At 53.9% G+C, this 26,020-nt stretch overlaps 10 protein-coding genes across 11 annotated transcripts; 5 read left to right on the top strand and 5 right to left on the bottom strand.

The window, feature by feature from the left end:
- Positions 1 to 541: 541 nt before the first annotated feature.
- CAOG_04057 (hypothetical protein) lies at positions 542 to 2,443 on the bottom strand (the record flags this gene model as incomplete). Its single annotated transcript, XM_004347832.1, has 5 exons — positions 542 to 1,086; positions 1,375 to 1,532; positions 1,606 to 1,677; positions 1,746 to 1,820; positions 2,280 to 2,443. The coding sequence occupies 5 exons, from the start codon at positions 2,441 to 2,443 to the stop codon at positions 542 to 544; spliced, it is 1,014 nt and encodes a 337-aa protein (XP_004347882.1).
- Positions 2,444 to 3,088: 645 nt separating this feature from the next.
- Positions 3,089 to 4,303, top strand: CAOG_04056 (hypothetical protein). Its single transcript, XM_004347831.2, has one exon. The coding sequence runs from the start codon at positions 3,227 to 3,229 to the stop codon at positions 4,253 to 4,255; it is 1,029 nt and encodes a 342-aa protein (XP_004347881.2). The 5' UTR covers positions 3,089 to 3,226; the 3' UTR covers positions 4,256 to 4,303.
- Positions 4,304 to 4,573: 270 nt separating this feature from the next.
- On the top strand, positions 4,574 to 7,516 carry CAOG_04055 (carnitine palmitoyltransferase II). Its single transcript, XM_004347830.2, has 3 exons — positions 4,574 to 4,668; positions 5,133 to 5,231; positions 5,503 to 7,516. Exons 1-3 carry the CDS (start codon positions 4,612 to 4,614, stop codon positions 7,348 to 7,350), a joined length of 2,004 nt encoding a protein of 667 aa, XP_004347880.1. The 5' UTR covers positions 4,574 to 4,611; the 3' UTR covers positions 7,351 to 7,516.
- Positions 7,509 to 9,302, bottom strand: CAOG_04054 (hypothetical protein). The gene is made up of 8 exons (XM_004347829.2): positions 9,232 to 9,302; positions 8,801 to 9,112; positions 8,505 to 8,602; positions 8,288 to 8,403; positions 8,038 to 8,176; positions 7,875 to 7,947; positions 7,682 to 7,798; positions 7,509 to 7,594 (listed from the first exon to the last, which is right to left on the bottom strand). Exons 1-8 carry the CDS (start codon positions 9,256 to 9,258, stop codon positions 7,571 to 7,573), a joined length of 906 nt encoding a protein of 301 aa, XP_004347879.2. The 5' UTR covers positions 9,259 to 9,302; the 3' UTR covers positions 7,509 to 7,570.
- Positions 9,303 to 9,518: 216 nt separating this feature from the next.
- On the bottom strand, positions 9,519 to 10,932 carry CAOG_04053. 2 transcript variants are annotated; one of them, XM_011272064.1, is made up of 3 exons: positions 10,885 to 10,932; positions 10,616 to 10,762; positions 9,519 to 9,921 (listed from the first exon to the last, which is right to left on the bottom strand). In XM_011272064.1, the coding sequence occupies exons 1-3, from the start codon at positions 10,886 to 10,888 to the stop codon at positions 9,590 to 9,592; spliced, it is 483 nt and encodes a 160-aa protein (XP_011270366.1). In that variant the 5' UTR covers positions 10,889 to 10,932; the 3' UTR covers positions 9,519 to 9,589. The 2 variants fall into 2 exon arrangements, with proteins under 2 accessions (XP_011270366.1, XP_004347878.2); XM_004347828.2 differs by having other exon boundaries at positions 10,616 to 10,932.
- Positions 10,933 to 11,165: 233 nt separating this feature from the next.
- Positions 11,166 to 13,712, top strand: CAOG_04052 (hypothetical protein; the record flags this gene model as incomplete). Its single annotated transcript, XM_004347827.2, has 7 exons — positions 11,166 to 11,654; positions 11,822 to 11,915; positions 12,027 to 12,619; positions 12,730 to 12,868; positions 12,954 to 12,990; positions 13,087 to 13,297; positions 13,385 to 13,712. 7 exons carry the CDS (start codon positions 11,166 to 11,168, stop codon positions 13,514 to 13,516), a joined length of 1,695 nt encoding a protein of 564 aa, XP_004347877.2. The 3' UTR covers positions 13,517 to 13,712.
- Positions 13,713 to 13,715: 3 nt separating this feature from the next.
- On the bottom strand, positions 13,716 to 19,879 carry CAOG_04051 (FKBP-type peptidyl-prolyl cis-trans isomerase). The gene is made up of 10 exons (XM_004347826.2): positions 19,752 to 19,879; positions 18,677 to 18,853; positions 18,521 to 18,590; positions 18,334 to 18,408; positions 18,165 to 18,263; positions 18,011 to 18,082; positions 14,378 to 17,882; positions 14,159 to 14,300; positions 14,007 to 14,079; positions 13,716 to 13,919 (listed from the first exon to the last, which is right to left on the bottom strand). Exons 1-10 carry the CDS (start codon positions 19,853 to 19,855, stop codon positions 13,815 to 13,817), a joined length of 4,422 nt encoding a protein of 1,473 aa, XP_004347876.2. The 5' UTR covers positions 19,856 to 19,879; the 3' UTR covers positions 13,716 to 13,814.
- A 275-nt stretch (positions 19,880 to 20,154) lies between these two features.
- Positions 20,155 to 22,034, top strand: CAOG_04050 (hypothetical protein; the record flags this gene model as incomplete). Its single annotated transcript, XM_004347825.2, has 6 exons — positions 20,155 to 20,340; positions 20,883 to 21,019; positions 21,147 to 21,306; positions 21,386 to 21,425; positions 21,547 to 21,729; positions 21,820 to 22,034. 6 exons carry the CDS (start codon positions 20,155 to 20,157, stop codon positions 21,858 to 21,860), a joined length of 747 nt encoding a protein of 248 aa, XP_004347875.1. The 3' UTR covers positions 21,861 to 22,034.
- A 54-nt stretch (positions 22,035 to 22,088) lies between these two features.
- Positions 22,089 to 24,283, top strand: CAOG_04049 (glutaminase). Its single transcript, XM_004347824.2, has 5 exons — positions 22,089 to 22,287; positions 22,462 to 23,459; positions 23,532 to 23,594; positions 23,671 to 23,797; positions 23,870 to 24,283. Exons 1-5 carry the CDS (start codon positions 22,122 to 22,124, stop codon positions 24,223 to 24,225), a joined length of 1,710 nt encoding a protein of 569 aa, XP_004347874.2. The 5' UTR covers positions 22,089 to 22,121; the 3' UTR covers positions 24,226 to 24,283.
- Positions 24,284 to 24,318: 35 nt separating this feature from the next.
- On the bottom strand, positions 24,319 to 25,973 carry CAOG_04048 (hypothetical protein; the record flags this gene model as incomplete). Its single annotated transcript, XM_004347823.2, has 4 exons — positions 25,452 to 25,973; positions 24,883 to 25,320; positions 24,560 to 24,799; positions 24,319 to 24,478 (listed from the first exon to the last, which is right to left on the bottom strand). The coding sequence occupies exons 1-4, from the start codon at positions 25,946 to 25,948 to the stop codon at positions 24,319 to 24,321; spliced, it is 1,335 nt and encodes a 444-aa protein (XP_004347873.1). The 5' UTR covers positions 25,949 to 25,973.
- Between the last annotated feature and the right edge of the window lie 47 nt (positions 25,974 to 26,020).

The following is a 26,020-nucleotide window of genomic DNA, read 5'->3' as shown; positions in this document are numbered from 1 at the left end:
TGTAAATCGAGACAAGCAGGAGCATTCAATCACCAATTTGGATTTTGTTCGTACTGTCCCCGGCACTCCCCCCTTTGTGTTTGTTCGCTTCTCCGCGTCCAAGACATTTTCCGGCTGTGCCTTCCGATTCTTTCTATCCAAACGTGGACTGCACACACAACAGCCGTCCCCTCTTCGAGGGTCCAGCCGATTGTGTGTCCGGATAGTCCACTGACTTGGCACCCCCCATCAAAAAGGATTGTTGGATTTGTTTGAAGCTTGTGTGCTCAGTCAAGCAGTGCAAGTCGGGCTAGAGTACGAGGAGAGGGGGAGGGTGTGTGGATGGAGTTAGATGAATCGGAACAAAAATGGAGTGGCTGTGACGAAAAAGCAAACAAACAAACAAAAAAAAAAAAAAAAAATCACAAAAGCATCACAAAAGCATCATAAACGCAGACATACGAAAAGCTTTGTCAAGAAGAGAATTCATTTGATGAAAACCGAGACAAGCGCGGGACAGAGTCATATTTCATCAAATCAACCAAGAGCGAGACACGCGATTTCACAGTTGCTCTACGTGGTCGGCCGAGAGAATGCCAGTCACGTTTGCGTAGTTCGTGTGCGACTTGTCAACAGTAGTTCTGAAGAAGCTGGACGTCAAAGGGTCGGTCTCAGCATACGTACCCTCCAAGGGTTGGGCGCTCTGAGGCTGGGCGCTGGACTTTACGTCGTCGTAGGATAGCGGGGCTCGAGTTGAAATTTCTTCGTAAGTACGGTGCGGGTCATCGTGGTTGTCGATGCTTGCATACTGCTCAGACGGGCGTTCTTTTTGTGGCGCCAATTCCAAGGGATTCATGTACGTAATCGAGCCTGCCGACGCATACGGAGCTTCTAAACGCTTGGCGCGTCGCTGGCGTCGCGCGACCAGCACCAGCACAACCAGAAGCAACAGCAAGGCTGCACAACCACCTGCAGCGCCCGCAATAATGGCTGTCGAAGAGGAAGAGCTGTCCTGACCAGGCAAAGCGCATGCACCTGCACCTGTCAGCTCGAATCCATCATAGCAAGTGGTGCAAGCGATCGAGTTGCTGCAGTAGAGACAGTTTCCTGGACAACACGAGGTCGACCCGTTCGAAAAACAAGTGTCACAAGCCGGATCGCAAGCTGCAACAACCACGAAGCGACCCAAACAACCCAAATTGAGAACACGAAATCGCAGTCACGCAAACACACACACACACACACACACGCACACACACACACACACACACACACACTCTCTCTCTCTCTCTCTCTCTCTCTCTCTCTCTCTCTCTCTTTCTCTCTCTCTCTCTCTCTCTCTCTCTCTCTCTCTCTCTTTCTCTCTTCTCTTCTCTTCTCTCGTTTGACACTTACGCAAGAACGAGCTGGCAGAGCCATAGGTGCTAGGCGGGGCAAGGGTATTGCCACCAAAAGTAAAGTTGCCGCTTCCGATCGCAAAATTGCTCGCGGGAAGGTTGATAAGCCCTTTGAACAGGCCCGCCGGGAGGGTTGTCATGGGTCCGCCGATGTTTCTGTTGTCAATGCTGGGTGAGCAACGCGACGCACTCAATGTTGCACTCGTTATGCCATTGGTATGTTCCGTACATGTCTGAAAGACTTGTGCATTGACGGAACAATCCTGGAGGAATGCTGGTTATCTTGGCCGATGCCAAGGAGCTGGTGCAAATCGCGCAAGTGAGCGTGACGGAAGGAGTCTGTGCCATCTACCATTCTGCTCGACCTACATTTTGCTCAGTGCAACAAGGCCGTCGAAAGCAAAAGGCTCGATTTCTGTCACTTGTTCACAGCTCAACATTTCGCTGCGCAAAACACCGTTCAGCAATGAGACATGATCACTTCCAACAAAGCTCATGCACAACAGGCAAACATTCGAGTTACATGGTTTCCAACAATGCGCATCCGGTAAGCCTGCCTGCCGGGATGCTTGTGATTGCAGTGAAATCCAAGTCTCTGCAAAATGAACGAGCCCCCAAAAAACAAAAACAAACAAAAAAAAAAAACCCAAAAAAACAAAAACAAAAAAAAAAAAAAAAACAAACAAACAAAAAAAAAACAAAACAAACAAACCAATCAGGTCAACTGTCACATTGCGCTCTTTGACAAAGTAGCGGAGAGTCGGAAACGCCCGCCCTCCGTAATGGACTGCGAAGCTAGCCTTGGGATGGTTGTGTGACGAGTCGCCGGCAGGAGCAGCGAAGACGGAGGAGGAGAACCCGCAAAACAAGAAAAACAAAAACGATTCCAACTGGCTGACTTACAAGTAGGTCGTGGATGTTGGGATGTTGATCGGGAACTCGGCGATGCTCGTGTCACAATTATCAATATGGCTGTAGGAACAATGACAGACGTCACAGACGTCGGACGGTTCGGCGCTGATCAGCTGGGCGGCGAGCGCAATGGCACAGAGGAAACAACCCAGCATGATGGCAGGGTGTGCTTTGGCTCTGTGTGGATTCAAAGGGTCACAAAAGAACTGAGTATGTTGAATTGTAGACACCACAGTGCATGTGCTGTGCCATTTGGACTGCGGCTGCGAGCAAGGGAAGGTGTCGCGAGAGCTCCCCAACAAATCTGGTGTTTGTTGGGCCACAACAAACACGACGTCACCAAACTGCACCCACAAAATAAAAAAAATAATAATAAAAAAATCGAGGACTGAGTGAACCAAACTGCCGCTTCGATTCTACTTAAAGTGCAGCATCGTACTGGACTGTCTGGAACAGCCGTCACACGCGGGTCTCGCCAATTGTGAGCAGTCGAAGTCGCGCTCGAAATTTTCGAACTGATATCAAGTCATTTCGTCGAGCAGTTTCGCTGCAACTGTTATGATCAGAGATCGTGACACGACCTTACCCGGAACTTAACCTAGAATCACTACTGAAGCGTACGAAATGTATGCGGAAGTATCGTTTACTCGAAATATAGTGAAGAATGAGGGGAAGACCTATCAGGGATGAGCCCAGTTCGTCACACGAAGATACGAGTGATGGGTTGATGATGAGAGTAATAACAGGGAAACAAGGGACTTCACTGATACAAAGCGACGAGTGAACACACTCCAAATACAGATACACATCAATCCATAACAGCAACACTCCACCTTTTTTTGTTTGTTCGCGCTTCTCAGCGTCCAAGTCATTTTCTGGGTCCCTCCCTTCGCTTGGTCCTCCATCCTTCGCTTGGTCCTTCATCCTTCGCGCCTCGAATGCGAACAGTGACCTTCCTCACAGCCGCGGTACCGCTGGTCCTCCTCGCCCTCTTCCAGTACGCCACCAAGGACAAATTGGGCGGCGACCACTCTTTTTCCGCAATGCAAAGTTCCGCACTCGCTGGAAGGCACGCCCTCGTCATCGGCGGCACCAACGGCATTGGCCGAGGCCTGGCCGAGTGGCTCGCACGGCAAGGCGCCTCAGTCACCGTTGCCGGCCGCAGCGCCGAGCGCGGGCAGGAAGTCGTCCAGGCAATGCAAACCTCCGCACTTTCCTCCGCACGTCCGTCCGGTTCAGCCAGTGCTGAAGCCTCTGCCTCGTATGCGTTCGCGCCGATCGATGCGCAGTCCATCCGCGACGTTGAGAAATTCTGCGAGGAGTACCGTCGCACGCACAGCCGATTGGACTATCTCGTCCTGACGCCCGGAATTGCTACCATGCAAGGCCGCACGGAAACGAGCGAAGGCATCGACCAGAAGTTGGCCATCCACTACTATGGTCGCATCGCTGCGATTCAAGGACTCTTGCCGCTGCTCGAGGCTACCGCCACGCAATCGCCGGACGCGGACGTGCGCGTCTTGTCCGTTCTCTCTGGCGGCGCTCATCTTGCCTACTCAGACTACGAGAAGGACCCTGAGCTGCGCGAAGGCTACTCGCTGAAGAACGCCGCATTTGCAGCAGGCTTCTACAATGATATTGCCTTGGACTCGCTCTCTCGCGAGCACCCCACCGTCTCGTTTGCGCATGCCGGACCCGGCTTTGTCGCGACTGCGTGGGGCACCGAGCTCAACCCCATTCTTCGCGGCCTTGTGCGAGCCGTTCAGGTGTTTGGGAAGAGTCCCGCAACATGCGCAAGCCGCATTGGGTTGGCGCTCACCGCGCCTCAGTTCAAGGGCGGCTTCCACGTTGTCGACTCCAACGGCCACGCCTCCAAGGTTGTGTCTCAGCACGCCGAGGCTCGCGAGTTTGTCTGGGCCAACACCAACGAAGTGATCCAGCGCGCAGCCTCCAAGCCCCGAGAGTGAACGAAAAAAATGTTTGCTGTTAATAAAAGTGCAATTTTCCAAAGCGGATGCTGTTTTAGCGATTTACGAGCTCAATCGGTGGCTGTACGCCTGATTTCCTAAGAGCCTTTGGCGCATCTTCCAACCCAAGGCAGCAGAGCACAGCGAGTGTGCAGCTGCCGATCCCTTCCTTCTCATTCTCCATGTAAAGTACTTTGCGGCTCTTGTCCCCTACCGTAACCGACGTTGTGCATTTTTCCACCCTTCTCTTTCTTGTCCAAATGTTTACCATTCTGCTCATGTTTGATGTTCGCTGCTATGCTGTTTCTCAGTCGTCCATTTTTTTTTTTTTTTTTTGGAAATCCAAACAACACTCAATGTTGTCAACCGTCGGTCGTGGATTTGTTGCCGTGTCATCATCGGCTGCGCGCCAGGTGAGCAACACACAACACGCACTCCGCCTCTCGCTTTCAGTCACATCGCAGCACAAAATCGCACCACAAAAAGACGTCAAAAGTTGAGCGCGGGGGGGGGCACAGCGTGGAGGCGAGGCGGGGGACGAATCAAAGGAACGGAAAAATCTTGCGATCTCTATGGTTTTTGCCGCTTTGCTGGCTTGGCCAGTGATCCCTGACTGGGACACTACAGTTCGATGAAGATGGGGAGGATCAAGGGGCGTTTTGGCATGCTCCCATCATGCGGCTGAGGGGAGGTGGGGTGGGTGGGACGGAGAGCAGGAACGAGTGAGACGATCTTTCTCCAATTCATTCGACTCTGGCTTTTCGCTTTGATCTCGCTCGTTGGTGGTCTCACGTTTTGCACTTGACCCTCACTTTGTGTACCTCTGTTTGTCCAATCTGTGCAACTCGTTGATTCCCCCCCCCCAAACAAATCGCAGGCGCGCTTGAGCACTTCGGCTGCGGCTGCGTCGGCTGCTGCCGCTCGCCTCGAAGGCGAATTCATCCAGCGCAGCGTCGTCCCGACAATGCACTTCCAGGTAACGAATCGCTGCATGTCATCATCATCATCATCATCTTCATGATTCATGATTATTGATGGCTGATTGTTTAGTCGGATGATTGACATTTGGCTTCAAAAACTCGTGCTCAACATGTGATTTTTGGGGGTCAAAAATGTTTGTTTGTTTGTTTGTTTCGGTTTCGGTTTCGGTTTCGGTTTCATTTCGTGCTTCTTGTTTCGTTTCGCTTTTTTCGGTTTTCGTTTCGTTTTGTTCTTCGTGTTTCGCTTTTGTTTTTTCTTGTTCGCAGCCGTCGCTTCCACGCCTGCCAGTGCCAAAGCTCGAGGACACCTTGACAAAGTACCTTGCTGCCGTGCGCCCGCTCGTGTCGGTGGAAGAGTACGAAACCACCGTCAAGGCGGTCAACAGCTTCCGCAAGAACGAGGCTCCTGGACTGCACGACGCGCTGGTGGCATCGGACAAGGCCAACAAGCACACGTCGTACATTTCGGCGCCGTGGTTTGAAATGTACCTGGAGACGCGCGACCCTGTTGTGGTCAACGTCAACCCGTTCATTGCCTTCCTGGACGATCCCAAGCCCGAAAACCAAAAGCAAGCGTCGCGCGCGACCAACATGATCACGTCGTCCATCCGCTTCCTGAACGCGCTCAAGAAGGGCGTGCTCGCTCCCGACGTGTTCCACCTCAATCCCGAAAAGTCAGACACGGACTCGTTCAAGAACATTGTGCGCTGGATTCCCTCTTCGCTCTCGTGGTACTATGCCTACATGAAGAACGCCTACCCGCTCGACATGAGCCAGTACGCGCGCCTGTTCGCCTCGACGCGCATTCCCCGTGTTGGCCGCGACGAGCTTTTGACGGCCGACGCCAGCACTGTGCGCCACGTTGTCATTCTGCGTCGCGGTCACGTCTGGAAGCTGACTGTTCGCGACGAGCAAGGCAAGACGCTGCCCTCTGCCGCCATCCGTGCCGCGATCGAGAGCATCCAGAACGACACCACCCCGCGCAACGAGCACCCTGTTGCCGCACTCACCTCGGAGGAGCGCGACACTTGGGCCCGCCTCCGCGACAAGGTCCTGGCCATCAGCGACCGCAACCGCGCCTCGCTTGCTGCCATTGACTCTGGTCTCTTTGTGATTGCGCTGGACGACAAGGCCCCCACCGACCCGTGCGAGCTTTCCCGCGCCTTCCTCGTCGGCGACCCGGCCACGCGCTGGTACGACAAGTCGTTCTCGCTGCTCATGGAGGAGGACGGCAAGACTGCCATCAACTTTGAGCACTCGTGGGGCGACGGTGTGGCCGTTCTCCGCTACTTTAACGAGGTCTTTGGCGACACCACCAAGGCGCCCATCATCACCGGCGATGTGCCTGCCGGCGCCGCCGCCTCGCTGGCCCAGCGTCTCGACTTTGATCTGAACGATGAGATCAAGACCGGCATTCGCAACGCCATTGCCAAGTACCAAAAGCTTGACCAGTCGCTGGACATCAAGACGATGGAGTACCACGGCTTTGGCAAGGACGCCATCAAGCGCCACAAGCTCAGCCCCGACGGTGTCGCGCAAATGGCCTTCCAGCTCGCCTACACTCGCATGTACGGCAAGACCGGCACCACCTACGAGTCGTGCTCGACGGCTGCCTTCAAGCACGGCCGCACCGAGTGCATTCGCTCGGCCAGCATGGACTCGGTCGAGTTTGTCAAGAGCTTCCTCGACCCCAAGGCGTCCAACGAGACACGCATTGCCAAGCTGCGCCAGGCCGTCTCGACGCACTCTGAGCTCACCAAGAACGCCGCCATGGGCGTGGGCTGCGACCGTCACCTCTTTGCTCTCAAGTACCTCGCCAACAAGCAAGGCTTGCCCACACCGGCCATTTTCACGGACAAGGCCTACAAGGTCATCAACCACAACGTCCTCTCCACCTCGACCCTCGCCAGCCCGGCACTTCTCGTCGGTGGCTTTGGTCCCGTTGTTGCCGATGGCTTTGGTCTTGGCTACATGGTGGACGACAACCGCATCGGCACCCACGTGACTGCCTTCCACAAGGATACCGACAAGTTCTGCGCATCTCTGAAGCAGAGTGTCGAGGACATTCACAAGGAGCTGGGCAAGTCCCCTGTCCCGACCAAGCAGGCCAAGTAAAGCGAACAACTATGAATGGCTGGTCACTCCCACGAGTTTTCCAGTGGTTTTGCGTTGCAGTGTACATTTGACGTTTTCCCGTTTGGAGCAAAAAAACAAGAAAAAAAGAAAGAAAGAAAAAAAAAGCCCCGCAAGAATCAAACAAATACAAGTTTATTGCACAATATGCAAGAGTGCGTTTTTGGTGTTAACGCGGGGAAGAGGGGAAGGGGACTTTTGGTTAATAACGGCCATGTTGGGGAGCCTATGTTCGGGGCGATGAGTGCAACCGGAAAGCGCAGGTGAGCAACATAGCGTTGAGCCCGGACATCCACCAGTCCAATTCGCTTACCAATGCCATATACGCTGGCTGCTTGAATTGAGGGGGCTCGGGAACGCGCGAACGAGCAAAATGGAACGCGTAGTTGCCAACTATTGTGAAGCCGAAAAAGAATGCGACAAAAAAGGCCTGTCAAACCAAGGGGAGCCGCAGGTCAGCGTGACTCAATTGTGGAAACACGTGCACGCAAAAGTGGCGCACGTACCATGGTTTTGTAGGATATTGGCTCGATAAAGCTGTTAACAATTTCTGCGAAAATCTCGGCGGTAATTTTGGCTCTGGTGCGCACGAGTTGAAAAACAAAAGTGAGGCTACAAACGGTAACAACAAGGAGAATCAAAAGCACCATGATGCCCAAAACGACATACCGCCCCATGGTGGCCGGATCGCGCTGAATGCACTTTTCCCATTCGATGCACGACCGCTCGATGGCAGGTATCCTTGTGTGAGGTGCGCACTTGTTTTCGAGAAAATGCTTCGAGCAGAGCTCAATTTCTTTTGTGATGGCTGTAATCAGCAAGACGACGAGAAAACAAAACAAAACAAAGAGGACCAGCAGGTGAGGAGCAGAAAGAGGTGGCACAAATACGCAAAAAAAAACAACCCCCGCAGTCTCACCTTGAGCGTAGTCGTCCACCTTGATGTCAATATCGTGCTGAATGGTGCTGACTACCTGGTAGGCAAAGTACAGCATGATGATGATGATGGCCGTGTTGAACGCCAGTTGCACATAGCTGTCCAAAAAAATAAAACAAAAAATTGCACAGAACAGAAACTGAGTCGTTTTTCTCTCGAGTGAAGCAGCGACAACAGAAGGGCGCAGAATGCCACTTACCCCATAAGAATGTATGGAAAGTACATGTGCGACGAGTTCCATCGCCGTTGTGTCGGACCACCTGTCATTGTCGAGAGGTCGTCCTCACTCGGTCGGTGCTGTGTGTTTGATGTTTGCAAAATCGGATCAGGTCCAAACCCAAACACGCACACGTTTCTGCGTTAGTACTTTTGTCTGAAGCACTTTGACAGCACGAATAGTTGTTGCATGGTTGTCTCAGAGTTTGCATGGTTGTCTCAGATATTCATCACTCCGACAGCTTGATGCGAATCCCCATGAGGATGCAACTCGGGTACCTTGGATGTACCCGTGGCGGTTCGCTGGCTTGCACGCACTGGCGCAGTCACAGCAGTAGTGGCAACCGTTCGCTTGATCGGCGCGACTGTGCTGGCGGCGCGCGTGGCTGATGTGTATCCTGTCGTGGCAGTCCAGGCGGACGACGCCGTGGATCCAGCGCGCGACGCCACCGACGCCTCGTCCACATCGCTCGGCAGCTTGTTCAGACTCGCCGACGACAGCTGTGGGCGCATGCGTTGCGCCGAGGCAGCCGCGGCCGACGTGCCGGTTGACTTTGGTCCAGTCGACGCTACGACTGCTGGAGCAATGTCCTGCCAGACAAGCCAGAAGCAAGTTGGACGAGCAAACGTGAGAGGCAAGTTTCGGCCATTGAGTTTGATTGGTTTTGGGCGGCTGGGTTCGGGGTGAAAAAGCGTTTGGCTGAACAAACCATTGGAGCGAGATCGCCATCGCTCATTGTGATTGTGTGTAGGGAACAAGAGTGAGCAACCTTGAGAAGTTTAGCAGTGTTTGGATGGGTTGCATTTCGATCTATTGTTTGGCACTGTTATTACGGTGGAAGTTGGATTGTGTCAGGCGCCAAGCGATAAATCTTTCTGAAGAACTCCAGTACTTCTGCAATGCATGAGCCTGCGCGGCAAATGCAGTATCAGAGGAATCTCGACAGCTCCCACAATCCGATCCATCACGACCGATACAGTGCTCCAAGGCGGGGGGGGGGGAAGCAAACGTACTGTAATTCCCAAATGGATACACAATCAAAACATACAATCCGCGTCAACAATCATTCACCAAAACCACCATCCGGATGATGAGGATGAGGACGATTCATCAATGGACGAGGCGACAATTGCCTGTGGTTGAGATGCTGCGGGCTCTTCGACGGGGAGGTCTGCGGGATTGGCGTCAAGCTCGGCTTCTTGCGAGGCCAGCACGGCAGCGTTAATATCCGCCTCGTCCTCGGCGTCGGCATCCTTGTTGCCACCGTACTCTTCTGGGTGCGAAGCCATGCACGTTTGCATCAAGCGGAAAGCTTCGATGCAATCCGAGCCCTTAATTTCCTCCTTGCTCTTGACAAAGCACGAGAAAGCGTCCTTGAATTCAAGACCGCAAGGTCCCTCTGTGAGATCGCACAGCCAAGCAAGTTCCCCCCAACAATGAGCAACATGCAAAGCGAGTTTTTTTTCGGTGTGAATCGAGAAACAAACAAACAAACAAAAAAGCAGTTCTGAGCGAAATGAAGACTTTTTTTTTTCCATTGATTCGAGCTCTTTTTTGCGGTGCATCCTTTTTGTTTGCTCGAATGCTCCTCAAAGACAGCCTCAGCAGTCAGACCACTGATCACAGAGCAGCAATCTCCGACGATGATGGCGACGATGACGATCTTCGAGCTCTCCGCGTTTCACAACCAACCTCTCTCCTTTCTCCCCATTTCTTTTTTGGCCATTTCAACCAGAACAGACCAAACTTCACAATCCCTCAGAAGCAATTCGATGGATCTGAATCGCACAGCACACACACATCAGTGTGCGTCCTGCATCAGAGCCAAGCAGATATCTCTCTCGCTCGCTCTCTCACTCAGGCGTCTCTGATCTCCACCTCCGCCTTGTCTTTGTCCATTTTCTCAATACTCCATTTCTCTCCATCACTCCCGTTCGAGTCGATGGCCGTTCGCTCTGCTGATCTGCTGAACGAGCCTCCTGTGCCATGTGCGCTCCTTCGTCCACTGCATCCACTGCATCTACTGCAGTCAGGCGTGTCCATCCCCGGTGCACTCATGATGAGACTTGAATCATCAAGCGCGGGCTCTTCACCTGTCATGGGCTTGATGCACGGGCAGTCCCAGTCAATCTCGCCGTTGGGTCCGACGGCCTGCCGGAAATCGCCGTTGTCGGGCTGGATGGCCTCCTTTGGCTGCGCGGCCTCCTCCTCCTTGGTCAGGAAGATCACTTGGTCCTTTGCTGCAGAGCACATCACACACACATAAATACAATCATACAAATCAGACAAACCATCAGACAAACCATCATATCATAGAAAAAGAACATCGGGAAAAAAAGTGAAACATGTCTTGGCTTTTTACGCATTTTGTAATAGAAAGCAGAGAGAAAGGATGACTGAATTCAATGCAATAGACAGAACGACTGCGATGAATGACCGTTCTTGCGTTTGAAGCAGCTACAGCAGCAAGCAAGCAAGCAAGCAACACATTCAGCAAAACAAGGATTTCGGGGATGCTGGAGTAGCGAAACAGCTGGAACAATAATAAGAATCATATAAACCACCACTCCTTCTTGTGTTGTTTTTTGGGCGTTAGATTCTCAGATTCGGCCTGCTTAGCCACACCTTCGCCTTCTGGTCAACATGGAGCCACTGCAGCACCGCGCGCCAAAGGCAAAGCGGCAGCCAAACCAAGAGTACGCAATGCCGTTGCCGATTGCAGCTGCGGCGCTCGAGATTGCAAGGCGCTTTCGGGACGGGCAGGCTCAGAGCCAGAGCCAGAGCCAGAGCCAGAGCCAGAGCCAGAGCGAGAGATCGTCCTGCCTGGAGCAAGACCACCGAGCCCCGCACGCGACAGACAAGCAAGATCCAGCATACGAAGAGTCCAAGACAGCGACTTGTCCAACCGCGACGCTCGTGGTGGCCGGGCAAGGCTCGCTCGACGTTGCCAATGCAAAGCAAGCAGACTTGACGCTTGCTGATCTGCCCGCCGCAGAGCGAACCGATGGAACAGAGCTGTTAGTACAAGCCGCAGGCAATCCAGAGTCAGACTGGCCACGGTTTCGAGGCGTATTCCAAGGCTACTGCGTCGCAGTGTCGGATCCGGCCGCAATGAGCCGATTGTACCAACAAGTTAGGCCTTGTTGTCTCAGATCGTGTTGCGGAGGTTGTCGGAAGAGCATGGGGCTACATGGCCAAGTCGACGATCAGAGACATTCGAGGTGTTTGATTCGTTTCAACTCATCCTTTTCATCCGATTTGCTACCACGAAAAAATTTGGGTCATGCACCACCACACAGGGATTCTTTGGCAAGGGCTCCCTTTCCAAGTACGAGCCAGACTTTCACGAGATGGTGCGGAAGATTAGCAATGGCGTATATAGCAAGCCAGCAAGTACGGACATGTATTCGCTGTGTTATCGAAACTTTTTGGTAGTTGCTTGCGTGTTGACTGCCAGGTTTCGCTCACAATTATTCCGCCAACGCCCAACCGTACTTGTGTCAGTGACGGCCAAACAACGACAGGCCGAACGGAAGTCGAAACGTGACAAGCAACGAAAGGCCAAGTTCGATGTGATTGCGGCCAAAGCAGCCAAAAAGCAGCAGTCGCACGAGCAGCGATTGGCTTCCCGCATCGCCAGTGGTTTGCAAGTGAACAATCGACGCGCAAAGACAGAGCTACGATTGAAGCGACGAGCCGAGGCCTCTGCAGCAGCGTCAGGCAGCGCAGCGGTTACCGAAGGAGCTGAGGCCATGAAAACCGACGACGATTCGAGCCTCCCCGTGTCCGATGACGACCTCACCAAGGCGGACGAGCTAGGCGAGGATATGGAAGAAGAAGAAGAAGAAGACGAAGAAGAGATGGTGTCAGAGTCACAAGCAACACAAGTGCCGCTTTCGTCACAGCCAACTTCCGATGCCGCATCCAACCTCGAGCCAGCACAACCAATCCCTCCAACCAAAGTCTATCAGCATGCATGGGCACACTTGGGAGTTCCAGATGACACATGGCCGACAGAGCATTTGCAGCTGGCTCTCGAAGAAGCCATGTTCTTGCAGTTTGCCCTTGGCTGCTTGGACGTTTGTAACGAAAATGGGGTGAGTAGTCTGCTTCTCCTCGGTCTCAGCCCAGGAACAAACGGCGTGAGCTGGGGTTTGCTAGCCATGCTGTGGTAAACTCACGCTTGTGCTGCCATCTTTCGCTTCAGAACATCCTATCCATCGATGAATTTTGGGCTGTGTGTCGCGCTACCGAACCACGGTTTGTCGAACGTTATGTTGCGTATCACTACTGCCGCTCGAAGGGCTGGGTTCCTCGACCAGGATTAAAGTATGGCGTCGAATTCGGTAAGTTCACCAGTCATTGGTTTTTTTGTCACCGCATTTTTGAAACCCTTTCGCTGAACCGAACTGGGAATACTTTCACCTATAGTTTTGTACCGCCGAGGACCCGTGTTTTTCCATTCAAAGTGAGTTGATAGCGCATCTTTGTCTTTACTTTTTGTCCTGCTTTCATCAACTGACCTTTGGATTGTTTCGAATCCTCCTCCTCCGACTTTACGCAGCTTTACAGTCGCCATCCAGCTGCTGCACGAAGACACTCTGGTGCCAGTGTCACTTGATAGTGCGCCATACGAGGATGCAGAAGCTGCTGTTGATTCCTACAAACCGTTTGCGTTTCACAACCATTTCGATCCCCGCGCCTCGATGGATATGCGGTTTGCCACGTGGCCTACACTGTTGGCACTAGCTCGTACAACCGACCAAGTGAAGAAGGTACTGGCTTGCAATAGCCTGTTGTTCAGATATTTAGGCCGAGAACGTGCGTACTCACCTGAAATACACGCTTGCTCGTCTTGCCAGGAAACGCTACTCGTTAATGTGCTCAAACCGCGCGATATGGATGAGCAAGAATTGGCCTCTCCGTTATGCATTAGTCGACTCCAAGTCCGTGAAGTCTTATTGCGAAGATTTGTCCCCGAGCAGGAGCTTTGAGCGAGTCCGGTGCACATGCTGAAATGTTCAACTGCTTGTACACCGAAAACGCAAAGCGCTGATCGAAGTTATGAGACAATGCTAAAATCCATTTCACTATCAAGGCCCAACCAATATGTTCGAACAAATAAGCATCGCGAGCAAGTGGAAGATCACCCAAGCCGCTTTCTTCACTCACTGATGACACAAAGAAAACAACATTTCGTTTATTTGCAGTCAAACACAACTGCTGCGTTTGGATGAAAAAAAAATGAGAAGACAAGAAGAGAAACAACACCAACGCTAGCACGCTATCCAATTATTTGCCAAAGAAATCGTCGTCGTCGTCGTCAAACAGCGGCACGCTCGGTTTCTTTGAAGGTGTCGAGGCAGCAGGCGATGCTTCAACGGCTGGTTGAGGAGCCTGCAATTGTTGGAGAGAAACCAAGCAAGGACAAGAATGAGGAAAAAGAGCAACACATCAAAAGTACACCAGAAACCAACTGCTTACCGCCTTGGAAGTGGCCGGAGTGGCAAACAAATCAGAGCTGTCATCCTCGTCGTCATCAAAGCCGAAAATGGCACTGCAAAGTGTTCAAACGGCGTGCGTCAGACACGGTACGGTGTGCAAGACATTGTTGACAAGCGAGTTCGCTGACTTACGCCGCAGACTTGGAGGGCGTGCCAGATGCGGGAGCAGCGCTGACGGCAGAATCAGCAACGACAGGTGCTTCCGTCACGGCGGGAGCAGAAACGATCTTGCTTGGGGTCACAAAGAGATCGTCATCGTCTCCAGCAAGCGGGTCTGCATGTTCAGGAGACAAGTTAGCACAAAACGATTTGAACTTCAATCAACGTCTTCTCAGTCAACTCGAGACTTACCAAAGAAGCTGGAGGCAGCGGCGGGGGCAGGCTTGGATTCAGCAACGACCGGCGCTGGGGTAGGTTCCTTGAAAAGCTCTTCGTCGTCCTCGTCGGCAGCAGCAGCAGCAGGGGCGGCAGGGGCAGCGCTTGGCTTGAACAGTTCCTCCTCCTCGGGTTCGTCGTCACTCTCGTTTCGCTTCGAGGCGGGAGTGGCATCGTCGGCCGAGAACGGGTCGGCTTCGGGTTCAGCAGCCACTTCAGGCTCAGCAGCCACTTCGGGTTCAGCGGCGACTTCGGGTTCAGCGGCGACTTCGGGCTCAGCAGCAACCTCAGGCTCAGCAGCAGCTTCAGGTTCGGCGGCGACTTCGGGTTCGGCGGCGACTTCGGGTTCAGCAGCAACCTCAGGCTCAGCAGCAGCTTCAGGTTCAGCGGCTTCAGGCTCAGCAGCAACCTCAGGCTCAGCAGCAACCTCAGGCTCAGCAGCAACCTCAGGCTCAGCAGCAACCTCAGACTCAGCAGCAACCTCAGGCTCAGCAGCAACCTCAGCAGCAGCTTCAGGCTCAGAAACAGGCTCGGCAACCACTTCAGCCTCGGGTTCAGCAACAGCCTCAGGAACGACGGCAGATTCCTCTGGCTCGGGGGCAGCCGCAGCGGCAGAAACAGCGGCCTCCACATCGGCGTGCGACTCGGGAGCAGCAGCAGCAGCAACAGGGGAAGCCTCGGACTTGGCGGGGACGACCTCCTGTTCCTTCTGTTCTTCCTCCTCGACCTTCGCGACAGCTTCTACAACGGGGGCAGATGCAGCAGCGACGGGGGCAGCGGCAACGGGGGAGGCGACGGCGGCCACCGACTTGGGCGGCTCGTCAGCCTCTTCGTCCTCCTCGTCCTCGTCTTCTTCCTCTTCGTCATCCTCCTCCTCGTCGTCTTCGTCGTCTTCCTCTTCGTCTTCACCAGCAGCGGCCTTTTGGGCGGCGCTCACGAGCTTAAGAGTGGTAGACTTGATGACTTCCATGATGGAGGAAACCACGTCGGTACCGCGGTAGGTTTGCTTGGGCTCAAACTCGCCCTTGACCTGGTAAAAGACGGCGTTCATGACCTTCTTGACCTCGGTCACCTTCTCGGTGGCCAGGTTGGCATTGATTTCGCGAATCTCACGGCGCAGCGTTTCGACCTCGCCGGCGGAAGCGCCGGACGCGTTCGGGCGAGCAGCGGCGGCAGCCTCGCCTTCGACACGGCCTTCCTCTTTGCCCTTGGTGAATGCCTGGTCGGCCAAGGAGCGGAAGCGGTCCTTGTCGGCTTGAGCCTGCTGCTCGAGCTTGGAAACGACATTCTGCTTGTGCTGGAGTTCCTGGCGAGCTTCGGCCAAGTCGCGGTTGAGCGACATTTCGCGCTCCTGCAGGGCAAGCACCTGCTGACGCATGGCGGTTTCCGCCTCGGCAAAGTTGCCGTGCGAGCTGCGCAGCGACTGGATGGTCTCCTCGGAAGAGGTCAGGCGCATGCGCACACGGGTTGTTTCGTCCTCGGCTTCAGCGAGAGCCTTCTTCCACTTCTCGTCAAGCGCGGCCTCGGCCCGCGCAGTCTTGAGCTTCCACTCGGCATCAAGCTCGGAGGCAATCTTCTTGGTCTGCTCGCCAATGGTGGCGTCAAACTGAGCACGCTCCTTGCGCAGAGACTCGCGCACCTCGTCCAGCTCGATTTCATGGCGTGCCTTGAGGTCGGCAATCTCCTGCTCGAGACGCTTCTGCTCAACCTGCGCCTTGCGCTTGCGCTCGGCAAGCGCCTTCTCGTTGGAGTCGCGGAAGGCGCGAAGCTCGGTCAGCTCCTCGGTCAGCAGCTCAATCTTGGCCTCGAGATCCTTGCGAACCTGACGCTCATCGCGAAGGATGCGCTCGTGCTCAAGCTGCTTGCTCTCAGCGGCGCGGGCAGTCACGCGGTGGGTCTCGATCTCGGCAGTGTCGCGAGCATAGTTGCTCTTCACGAGGGCCAGTTCGGTGCGGAGCTCCGACTCAATCTGCTGGGCAGCGTTGAGCTGAACTTGGAGCTGGCCAGCACGGCCAGTGGCCTCGGCAGCCTCGGAGGTGAGACGGACCTTTTCTTGCTCCAGGGAGAGCATGCGGCTCTGGGCCTGCGAGGTGGTCTCCTTGAATGTGTCGTTGCGTTGCTCGAGCATCGAGTTGCTCTTCTCAATGTAGCGCTGGTTGGACTCGAGCAGCTGCGCAATCTTGTCGTTTTGCTTTTCAATGCGAGCGCTCTTCTCGAACGTCTCCTTGCGCAGGCGCTCGTTATCAATCACCAAGCGCTGCACGCTTTGCAGCAAAGCGGCCGCCTCAAGGCCGGTCGACTCCGCGCCGTTCTGGCCGATAAACATGCCACGCTCGAGGCGGGTGGCGATGGCCTCCACGCGCGTCGACACGTCGCCCAAGGTGGTCTTGACGTCAGTGTACTGCTTGCGGGTCTCGATGAGCAGGGTGGTGGGAGTCAGGTTGAGGCCAGTTGTGTCGAGGCCAGCGGCAGCCAAGAGTTGCTGCTGCTGCTGTTGTTGCTGCTGTTGCTGGAGCGCAGCAATGGCGGCGGCGTTGGTCTGCAAGAAGGGATCGGCACCCAGCAAGGGTTGCTGGGGCACGGCGCGCGCAGGCTGGTACAGCGACAGTGCTTGGCTGGCAGGGGCATTCCACTGAGGTTGGACCTGAATGGCTGCAGCTTGGGCTTGGGCTTGGGCTTGGGCCGCTTGAAGCTGCTGCTGCTGAAGCAACGCAGCATTCGCCGCCTGAAGCTGCTGCTGCTGCTGCTGCTGAAGTTGCTGCTGCTGCAGTTGGGCCTGCTGTTGCTGTTGCTTGAGCAGCTTTTCTTGCTCTTGCTGCTGCTGGAGCAAAAGCTGCTGCTGCTGCTGTTGCTGCTGTTGCAAAAGCGTCTGCACGACTGGGTCGGGTTGCTGGGGAGTGATTCCAGTCTCTCCCTCGTCGTCGGACTCGGGTGCGGCGGCGACGGCACCAGCGAATGGCAGCATGGGCTTGCCAAGCTTGGCCATGCGGTTGAGCAGCTGGGACTTCTCGCCCGCGGGTTGGCTCAAGGACTCTGTGCGGGACCTGTCGGCGATCGAGAGCGTCGGTGAAGGCGGGGCGGCGGCGGCAACAGGCGCGGCAACGGGGGCTGCAACAATCGGAGCAGGGACGGCCGCGGCGGGCGACGCTGTGACGGCTGCGGGGGTGGCTGCACCCTCTTCCTTGCCCCACTTGATCTTAAGAATGGTGACGTCAAACACCAGCGTCGAGTTTGGCGGAATGGAGGCAATCGTCTGGTTGCCATAGCCGAGTGCCGGGGGAACGACAAGAAGACGCGACTGGTTCTTCTTCATGCCAACGACACCCTCGTCCCAGCCGCGCACAACCTTTCCGGCGCCGATCTTGAAGCGGAATGCCTTGGCATCCTTGCCAGCGTTGCTGTCAAAGACGGCTCCCAGCACGCCGTTGGTCAGCAGCCAGCCAGTGTAGCGAACCTCGACCGAGTCGCCAGCGGACAGAGCCTGCGCAAAAATAGAATGGCAGAGATGTGGCAAGAAAGAAGAAGAAACAAATGAGCAGAGAATACAATAATGGGCCACTTTCCGTGTATCTGGGGGAAACTAGACAAACAATCAACATTGACACGTACATTGCCCTCGCCCAAGTTGAGATCTTGGCGCACGAGGCCTCGAGGTGCGGTGTTGAAACGAGCAAGAGCAATCTAAGCCAAGTGCATCAAAAGAACGGTGAGTGCGCGGTTGAGAAAACTTCCATTTTCAGTTGGTTTGGTGTCTTTTTCTCACCTGTCGAGCAAAGTCGAGAGCCTGCGCCTCGGTCTCAAAGTGAAGCGACCAGTTTTGGCGGGCTTCGTCGTAGAAGGAAGCATAGTTGTTTGGCGAGACCTGACGACAGGCGACAGGTGAGTGCACAACCAAAACGGGCCGACACACAAAATTCGCAAAATGACTTTACAGTGAGGACAAAGTCGGGCGAGATGGCCGTCTCGCACAGACGCTGGCTGTTGTTGACGTACAGCAGGAGCTTGTACTGTTGTGCAGCGTGAGAAGATGGTCAGTTACAACAACGATCGGTGCAAAGCAATCAAAACAAAAAGCGTGTTTGCTCATTCATCTGCGAAAAAAAAAAAGTCGGCTCGTACCTGCTGGCTGGCAAAGTTGCCGACAATGGCGGCACCAAACTTGCCTTGGGTGGCGTACTGTCCATTCACGCTGGCAGAGCAACAGATGGCTGCAATGAGCACAAAAATCTGCGACCTTGTTGGTCACTGCACACAACTTTTGGGCAAATCACTTACAACTTGTAGACGTGGACCGGTGCGTGATGGATCAGGGCCAGCGCTGGAGCAGCAGCCGCGGGGGCGCCCGCCGGTGCAGCAGCGGTCTTTGGAGCGACCGGGCGTTGGTAGGTCATTGCGGGGTTGGCCGCGGGGCCGCCCGACTGACCGGCGAAGAGGCCAGCCAGCTTGTTCGAGCTGCGTCGTTGGACCAAGAGCAAATGGGGAGGGGGAGTCGTAAGCACGAATGAGATGTCAATGTTTGGTGCAAAGCTTTGATTGGTGAGGTGGAGCAGTGCGTGCGTTTGTGCCACAGTGGGCAGAGTGGCAGAGTGTTCAGTGTCTGTGCTGTCTGATTTCGACCATTGCCATGATGTTCTCGCCCCTCTCCTCACCATTGCCACCATCACCACCACCACCAGCAGCAGCAGCACCAGTCGCCCAGTCGCCATCTTCAGAATCAATCTTGCTCATCTTTGTGAATGGAAGGATTGAAGAAGAAATTGAAAAAAAAAATCAAAAGGGTCACGAGGAAAATAATAGAAAAAAAAAAAAACACAAAGGGATAAAAAAAAGGACAAAAAAAAAAAAAAAAAGAGGACGATTTGCGATCGAAACGAACGAGAGAATGAAGGAGAGGAAGGAGGGGAGGGAGAGGGATGAGTGCGGTGGAAAGGGGAGGAGGGGACGACGCTGAAACAGAGAGGGAGAAGGGAGAAGAAGAGGGGTTGAGAAGGAGGGAAAAATACTATAAAAATCATACAAAAAAACGGACAAAATAAAAGAGCATGAGACGATCATTCAGAAGAGAGAAGCGAAGAGGAGGAGGGAAAGAGGGGAAAGAGGGGAAGGAGGGGAAAGAGGGGAAAGGGGCGAAGGGGGGAACGACTGAATGTCAAGTGAAGGGAATGAGTCAAGGAGAGATCAGAGGGGGAGGGGATAGGAGAGCGAAGAGCGAAGAGCAAAGAGTTGTACAACTCCAAATCGCATCATCGCATCATCAGACACGGCCCAGCAAAGCCAGCCATCCAGAGCGACGAGCACTGTGCACTGTGCACTGAGATTGAGACTGGGGAATGAGGATGAGGGTACAAACCTGGTGGCGTTGGGCATGAAGGCGTCATCGTCGTCTGCTTCAAACATGATTGAACAGAAAACAAGAAGGAAAAAAGAAAAAAAAAAAAAAAGAGTGAATGCCATCGAAAGGTCAGTGATTGTGATCTCAGAGCACAGCACTTCAGAGTTGGGCGATGATGGTGATGAAAATGAGGATGATGATGATGAGTTATGGCTTGGCATTGCAACGAGATCTGCCATGCAATGCAAAATGCGATTGCTGCCGTTCAAAGCAGTGCTCCTCGTTTCGTTCGCTGCCTTCTCTTTCGCTCTGCCTCTCCTTTTCGGTAAGTTTCATCCTCGTTAGCTTGCAATTCGTTACTTTGAATGCTCTGTACTTCCTGTCACTTCTTCTCAGACGTCTAGTCTTTGTTTGTTTTTGGATGTCTGTTCGATCGTTTGGTTCTGCACCGCTGCCGTCGTCGTCGTCGTCGTCGTCGTCGTCCAATGTCGGAGCAGCAGCAGCCGCAGCAGCAGCCGCAGCAGGAGCATCACAGCCAGCCATCTCAGACCAAATGCTGCCCGTCCTCATCCACCCTGCGCAGCTCGTCTTCTACCTCAACAACCCAGTGAGTGGAAAACCGATGACCGGACAACCAGTCGTCCCCCCCTCGCTCGTCTCTCTCTCTCTCTCACTCACTTACTTTCCCTTTGTTGAGCCGAGCAGCGAATCAATGGACCTGTCGAGTCATTGTGCTTGACTGTCTGTGGGGACTGCAGGATTGGTGCAATGGGGGTTGGGAAGTCGGAGGCTGTTTTGGGCGCGAAAAAACAAAGACAGCCTGCTACGTCCCGCGGAGGCGATCGTGGCAATTGAGTTGAGAACGATACATTGCCAAACTGTATCCATGTGTGTGTGTGTGTGGGTGCGTATACTAGCATGGTCGGATGTGATACCGCGCGGGTATGGATGCTGAGAATTCATACAGCTTGTCGCCACTGAGCTTTCCATTTCCAAAAATGGCCAATCTGTGGTCTTTGTTGCGATGCCACAGTTAAACCTGCAATGCTGATAATTTGAAGCTTTGATGCTTTGACGATGACGACGATGAATACTGACAAAAACAAACCGACTTTGCATCTTTGCCCTCGTTGTTTTTCCCCGCTCCAGACATCGCACAAGCAAATCTTGACCATTTACAATCCGTACAGCATTCCGCTCCAGTTTTCAATTCAAGCAACTGCACCGAAAAGCTATGTCGTACGGCCTAGCTCGGGCCTACTCCGACCAGACTCACGGATTGACGTGTCAGTTTTCCCCCCTCCGAAATCCCAAAACCCTGTATTTCGATCCACCTCATGCGTGGAAGTGACATTCCTCGCATTGGACACAGTCTACAATCCACGACTAACTCACACGATGCAATCCTCATAGTATCATTCGGCTGGCAGACCCGCAAGGCATGTCGCTCGCCGATTCACAGGCCGATCGATTCAAGGTGAACTTGAGTAGTGCCACTCAAGGCGTGGTTGTTGGCAAACACGTCTTCAATTCCACAATCATGCCTGTTGAGCCTGTTGCAGCAAACGGCAAGGTGAGTGGCAGAATCTGCTGATTGGTGGAATCTGCTAATTTGTTTATTTCACACTGATTCTCGTTTTTTGTTTACACAGGGCAATGGCGTCGAATTAATGGACACCAAGTCTACTGGTGGTACGATTTCCTTCGTTCGACAGCAGTGAATGGAGTGAAGGGCAAGAGGTTGTGCTGCTGACTTTCAATGTTTGGTTTTTCGTTTGTTGTCACCACTCGTTCTTTTGTTTTCGTTGCGCAGACCTATCACGGAGGAATTTCTCAAACATCTTTACGAGTCACGTCATCCAGGCCATCTTGTTTGCACTCGCACTCTTTGTGCTGGGCTCTCCCGTTGGCGCCAACTTTGGCTTGAACAGCGAAACGTCGCTCTTCCTTTTTACCTTCGCTCAGCAGTATCACTACGCGGCGGCATTTTTGTTAGGTGAGGCATGACAAGGGTTCTGATTGATTTTGGCTCGGAGGTATGTTGGAAGTGCTTTAAAAGCTGAACGCAACTGTTTCAAATCCTCAGGCATGCTGACGATGGCATTTATCCAAGCCGATCGGCGATGACGTTGACCGTCGATATGCCGTCTTTTGGACACACAGCACTCAACACCACTCGAGACAAGCGAGATGAACGAAAGGCTTTGTTTCTGTTTGTCTGTTCAAAAACATGATCAACTCCAGCAATTACATTGGGTTCTGGATTTTCGCATTACTTTCCAATCCAAATTTAAATCCAACCATCAATCATCATCATCATAATCATCATCATTCATTTGACTTCAGTCTATTACCTGCCAATTTCTCAGTTTCTCTGTGCGCGTTGGCATGGCGGCAAATCCTCCCGCTTCCCAAGCAGCCACTGCGTCGCCCGCCGCCGCCGCCGCCGCTGCTGCTGCTGCTGCTGCTTCCGGCATCAACAGCCTGTCCTTTGCACGCTCGGCCAGCTTGATATCGCGCATGGAGGCCAGCAGCCGCCTCGAAGCGTCCTTCGGTAAATGCGAGCTGATTTCGAACAACTCCGTCCTCCAGCCTCTGGCTGCATGCAAGCCAGTCCCACAGGGTCAAACGAGGGCTCAACCATAATCAAAACTAGTCGAGCTGTCTATAGTTGAACTCACCCCCCCCCCCCGACTCGCGGGCAAAATGGCCATCTGTTCACCCATAGGCTGCCAGGAAGACATCTTCCAATCGCTCGCGCAGAATGACGCGCACCACATCTCAAAGACGGACTTTCTACGGGCGCTCGTGTCGACTGGGCTGCTGCCGGACGATCCGAGACTGAAGGAGTCGATGCTGCTGATGCAGTCGGTGCCGGAAATGATGGACCTGGCCACGTTCAAGCGCTGCATTGCGCCAAACATTCTGCTCATTGACCGAGCGTTTCAAGGGGACCTCGTCATCCCAGAGTTCCAGCAGTTCTGCGTCGAGCTACGAGGCATGTTTGACAAGGTCCGGGCAAATAAGAGCGGCACGGTCGCAGACTACATTCCGCAACTCAGCCGCGTCTCGCCAAACCAGTTTGCCGTGTCCGTTTGCACCGTCGACGGCCAGCGGTTTTCCATGGGCGAGTCGAGCACAGAGTTTTGCCTGCAGTCCACCTGCATGCCCATCAACTATATTCTGGCGCTGGAGGAGCATGGCGAAGAGCGCGTGCACGAACACGTAGGCCGCGAGCCATCCGGCCGCGGATTCAACTCGCTCACGCTCAACGAAGCTGGCCGACCACACAACCCACTTATTAATGCCGGCGCCATCATGATTTGCTCGTTGCTGCACCCGCTCATCGAGCTGTCAGATCGCTTCGACCACGTCATCAAAATGTACCGCAAGATGGCTGGCGGAAAGCGTGTCGGCTTTAGCAACTCGACCTACCTGTCTGAACGACAAACTGCCGACCGCAACTTTGCCCTTGGCCACTACATGAAAGAAAAGGGTGCCTTCCCAACAGGCACGAATCTGATGGAGACACTCGAGTTTTACTTTCAGCTGTGCAGCGTCGAAATGACGGCCGATTCGCTCAGCATTCTAGCAGGCACCTTGGCGAACGGCGGCAACTGCCCAATCACGGGCGAATCGGTTGTTTCATCCGATGCGGTGAAGAATGCGCTTTCCGTCATGTACTCGTGCGGGATGTACGATTATTCTGGCGAGTTTGCGTTCCAGGTAAGCCGAGTTTTCCACCGAGCGGTTGAGTGACGTGAATTACTGCTGACTAGGCTCTGCTTTGACTGACAGATCGGTCTTCCTGCCAAGTCCGGTGTCTCTGGCGCGATGATGGTCGTGGTGCCGAATGCCATGGTAGAGAAAAACAAAAGAAAAAACAAAGAAAAAAGAAAACATTTCATCGCCTAACCACACGCGTCGTTGCACACAGGGTATTGCAATCTGGTCACCGCCACTAGACCGATTCGGCAACTCGGTTCGAGGGATTGAGTTTTGCCAGCGGCTGATTGCCAAGTACAATTTCCACAACTACGACAACTTGGTTCACGTGTCTTCTCGTGAGTTTCAGAGGTCGAATTGAGCTGTTTTTGGCCTGTGTCGCTCACTCTCTCCTCTCGTTCGTCGATTAGTGGGCAAGCGCGATCCTCGAAACAAGCGCGAAAAGGCACGGGATGATGAGCTCGTGACGCTGTTGTTCGCCGCGAGCACGGGCGACCTGTCCAGCGTTCGTCGCTTGTTTTTGAGTGGCGTCAACTTGAACGAGGGAGACTACGACGGGCGCACTGCCATCCATCTTGCCGCCAGCGAGGGCCATCTTAAGGTTGTCGAGTTTCTACTGAGCTGTGAAGTTATTGACATTAATGTGCTCGATCGATGGGGCGGGACGCCTTTGGACGATGCCATTCGCGAAAACCACCCGGCAGTCATTGCATTACTGCGCACCCATGGCGGCAAGCAAAACGCGCGTGTTGTTGCCAGGACATGATGCGTCGAGAGATTGGTCGACCAACGAGATAGTAATAAAAGCGATTTCTTAACCAAAAGCAACGTCAAAATCTACACGAGAAACAAGCAAGCATCAAGAGGACGAGGACGATGCCTCGCTCGTGCTTCCATTCTCTTCATCCCGCCTGGCACGCTTTCGTCGGCGCCAGCGATACTCTTTCTTGCGACGGGTCAGCTGCTCGGTTGTGACCAAACCACTGCTAGTAAGTCGTCCCCGCGCTCGTCGGAGGGCTCTGCTCAACAACCGGAGAAGGGCAGATGGTGAGAAATTACGAAAAAAAAAGCCACAAGAGCACATGCTCCGAGGTACGTACTCGGCATCAAGAGTGCACAAACTAGCGGCGGAAAAGACAGAGACGGCATCGGCACCGCGTCGCTTGTCAGTCTGGCGGTGTTTAAACTTGCCGAAATTTCGCACCTCGCGAATCAACGAGTCGAGAAAGACAATGGTGCGTTCGACCACCAGATTGCACAGGAGGTCTGGCATGTCGTTTTCGCCGATACTACCGAGCAGAGTAGAAGCCTCGCCTGCGGTGGCGGCGTTGCTGGAAAACCTGCTTGAAAACCAAAAAGAAAAAGGACGACAGTTCGATCAGTTTCTTATCTCATCATCGCAAGCCAGTTGATTGCCACGCACTTGCTAGAGCGTCGAAGCTCGGCTGGTCGATGGCGCCAACAATGGTGCGCCAAGGCAACGAGTTCTGCGCGCAGCGTTTCATCGCATTCCGGCGACTGAAAATCAAGAACATTGGGCCACGTTTTTCGAAGCGGACGGAGCAGGGCAGGGTTGTCTTGGTCGGTCGCTTCATTCGCGGGTGGCATATCTGCGTCCAGCTGGCTCCATTCAAACTCTGATTCTGATTCGTCCGTCTCAGAATACGCGTCTTGGTCGTCATCTTGTGTTTCTCTTTGTTCCTCGTCACCTCCATCAGTGTCGGCGTCATTGTCTGCAGCAGCAGCAGCAGCAGCTCGGCTTGCCAACGTGCGATCCAACATGCGCTGCGAAGCGGTCGTTCGCCGTTGTGAAGCTGTTTGCGACGCGCTCACTTGGTCGAGATCGACAAATCGGTTGTTCCTGATTTTGTTGTTGTTGTTGTTGTTGTTGTTGTTTGTTTTGAGTTGATTGATTGATTGCCAAATTTAGTCAAGTTCTCAGCCAATTCGATGTCACACCCTTCTCCTCCAATGTCCGACTGTGGCTCTTACTCTGCTGGAGATACGATCGCAGCGGCCTCGAGCAAGCGAGCAATCCGCGCCTTGTTCTTGAGAGTGGGTGTTGACGGTGATGATCCGGACTTGGCCATGTGCCGCGATGACGAGGACGGCGAGTGCGTTCCTGCGTCTGTGGCTTGGCTGTCCATGTGAGCCGCAGCCGCAGCACCATGTTCCCTGTCCTCATCATTGTCGCTGGCACTGTCGCTGCTTTGGCTGGAGTCGCTCGTCGCGTTCTGATCTCGTTGGCGGGCTTTGCCTTTCCCTTTGCCTTTGCCTTTGCCTTTGCCTTTGCCTTTGCCTTTGCCTTTGGGTGTCGCCGACGCTCCTGCCGCCGCTCCTGCTCCTCCTGTGCTGGTAGAAATAGACGGCAGTGGTCGCCGTGGGTTTTGTGGCGCTCCGGTGATGCGCAGGCTGTCGGTCAGCGCGGCGTAGCCGGTGACTGCCGCTTTGGCTTTGGTGCTTGGAAGCCGCGGCCGACCTGCAGGCATTGATGCTTGCAATGCAATACAAAAGACTGACTCAGAGTAGTATGACTGAGTATGAGTATGATAATAATGAAG

The sequence above is a fragment of the Capsaspora owczarzaki genome (assembly GCF_000151315.2).
Source record: "Capsaspora owczarzaki ATCC 30864 unplaced genomic scaffold supercont2.6, whole genome shotgun sequence".
Taxonomy (NCBI): Eukaryota; class Filasterea; order Ministeriida; family Capsasporidae; genus Capsaspora; species Capsaspora owczarzaki.
Note: the sequence above shows the minus strand (reverse complement) of the source record. Positions and strands in the feature narration are given on the sequence as shown.

What these genes read in the sequence shown, in the direction of transcription:
- CAOG_04053 (XM_004347828.2), bottom strand. Translation starts at nt 10,775, where the DNA reads ATGTGCTCTGCAGCAAAGGACCAAGTGATCTTCCTGACCAAGGAGGAG. An exon ending in GTGCATCAAGCCCATGACAG is followed by an intron (nt 9,922 to 10,615) that starts GTGAAGAGCCCG and finishes GCGATCTCACAG; the next exon opens with AGGGACCTTGCGGTCTTGAA.
- CAOG_04049 (XM_004347824.2), top strand. Translation starts at nt 22,122, where the DNA reads ATGGCGGCAAATCCTCCCGCTTCCCAAGCAGCCACTGCGTCGCCCGCC. An exon ending in CCGCCTCGAAGCGTCCTTCG is followed by an intron (nt 22,288 to 22,461) that starts GTAAATGCGAGC and finishes GTTCACCCATAG; the next exon opens with GCTGCCAGGAAGACATCTTC. An exon ending in CTTGGTTCACGTGTCTTCTC is followed by an intron (nt 23,798 to 23,869) that starts GTGAGTTTCAGA and finishes TTCGTCGATTAG; the next exon opens with TGGGCAAGCGCGATCCTCGA.
- CAOG_04051 (XM_004347826.2), bottom strand. Translation starts at nt 19,855, where the DNA reads ATGGCATTCACTCTTTTTTTTTTTTTTTCTTTTTTCCTTCTTGTTTTC. An exon ending in GCAACTTTGCCAGCCAGCAG is followed by an intron (nt 18,409 to 18,520) that starts GTACGAGCCGAC and finishes GCTGCACAACAG; the next exon opens with TACAAGCTCCTGCTGTACGT. An exon ending in CTCTCGACTTTGCTCGACAG is followed by an intron (nt 18,083 to 18,164) that starts GTGAGAAAAAGA and finishes CACTTGGCTTAG; the next exon opens with ATTGCTCTTGCTCGTTTCAA.
- CAOG_04056 (XM_004347831.2), top strand. Translation starts at nt 3,227, where the DNA reads ATGCGAACAGTGACCTTCCTCACAGCCGCGGTACCGCTGGTCCTCCTC.
- CAOG_04055 (XM_004347830.2), top strand. Translation starts at nt 4,612, where the DNA reads ATGTTGTCAACCGTCGGTCGTGGATTTGTTGCCGTGTCATCATCGGCT. An exon ending in CATCATCGGCTGCGCGCCAG is followed by an intron (nt 4,669 to 5,132) that starts GTGAGCAACACA and finishes AACAAATCGCAG; the next exon opens with GCGCGCTTGAGCACTTCGGC. An exon ending in TCCCGACAATGCACTTCCAG is followed by an intron (nt 5,232 to 5,502) that starts GTAACGAATCGC and finishes TCTTGTTCGCAG; the next exon opens with CCGTCGCTTCCACGCCTGCC.
- CAOG_04054 (XM_004347829.2), bottom strand. Translation starts at nt 9,258, where the DNA reads ATGAGCGATGGCGATCTCGCTCCAATG. An exon ending in TTTCCATACATTCTTATGGG is followed by an intron (nt 8,404 to 8,504) that starts GTAAGTGGCATT and finishes TTTTTTGGACAG; the next exon opens with CTATGTGCAACTGGCGTTCA. An exon ending in AGCCAGCGTATATGGCATTG is followed by an intron (nt 7,595 to 7,681) that starts GTAAGCGAATTG and finishes CCCCGAACATAG; the next exon opens with GCTCCCCAACATGGCCGTTA.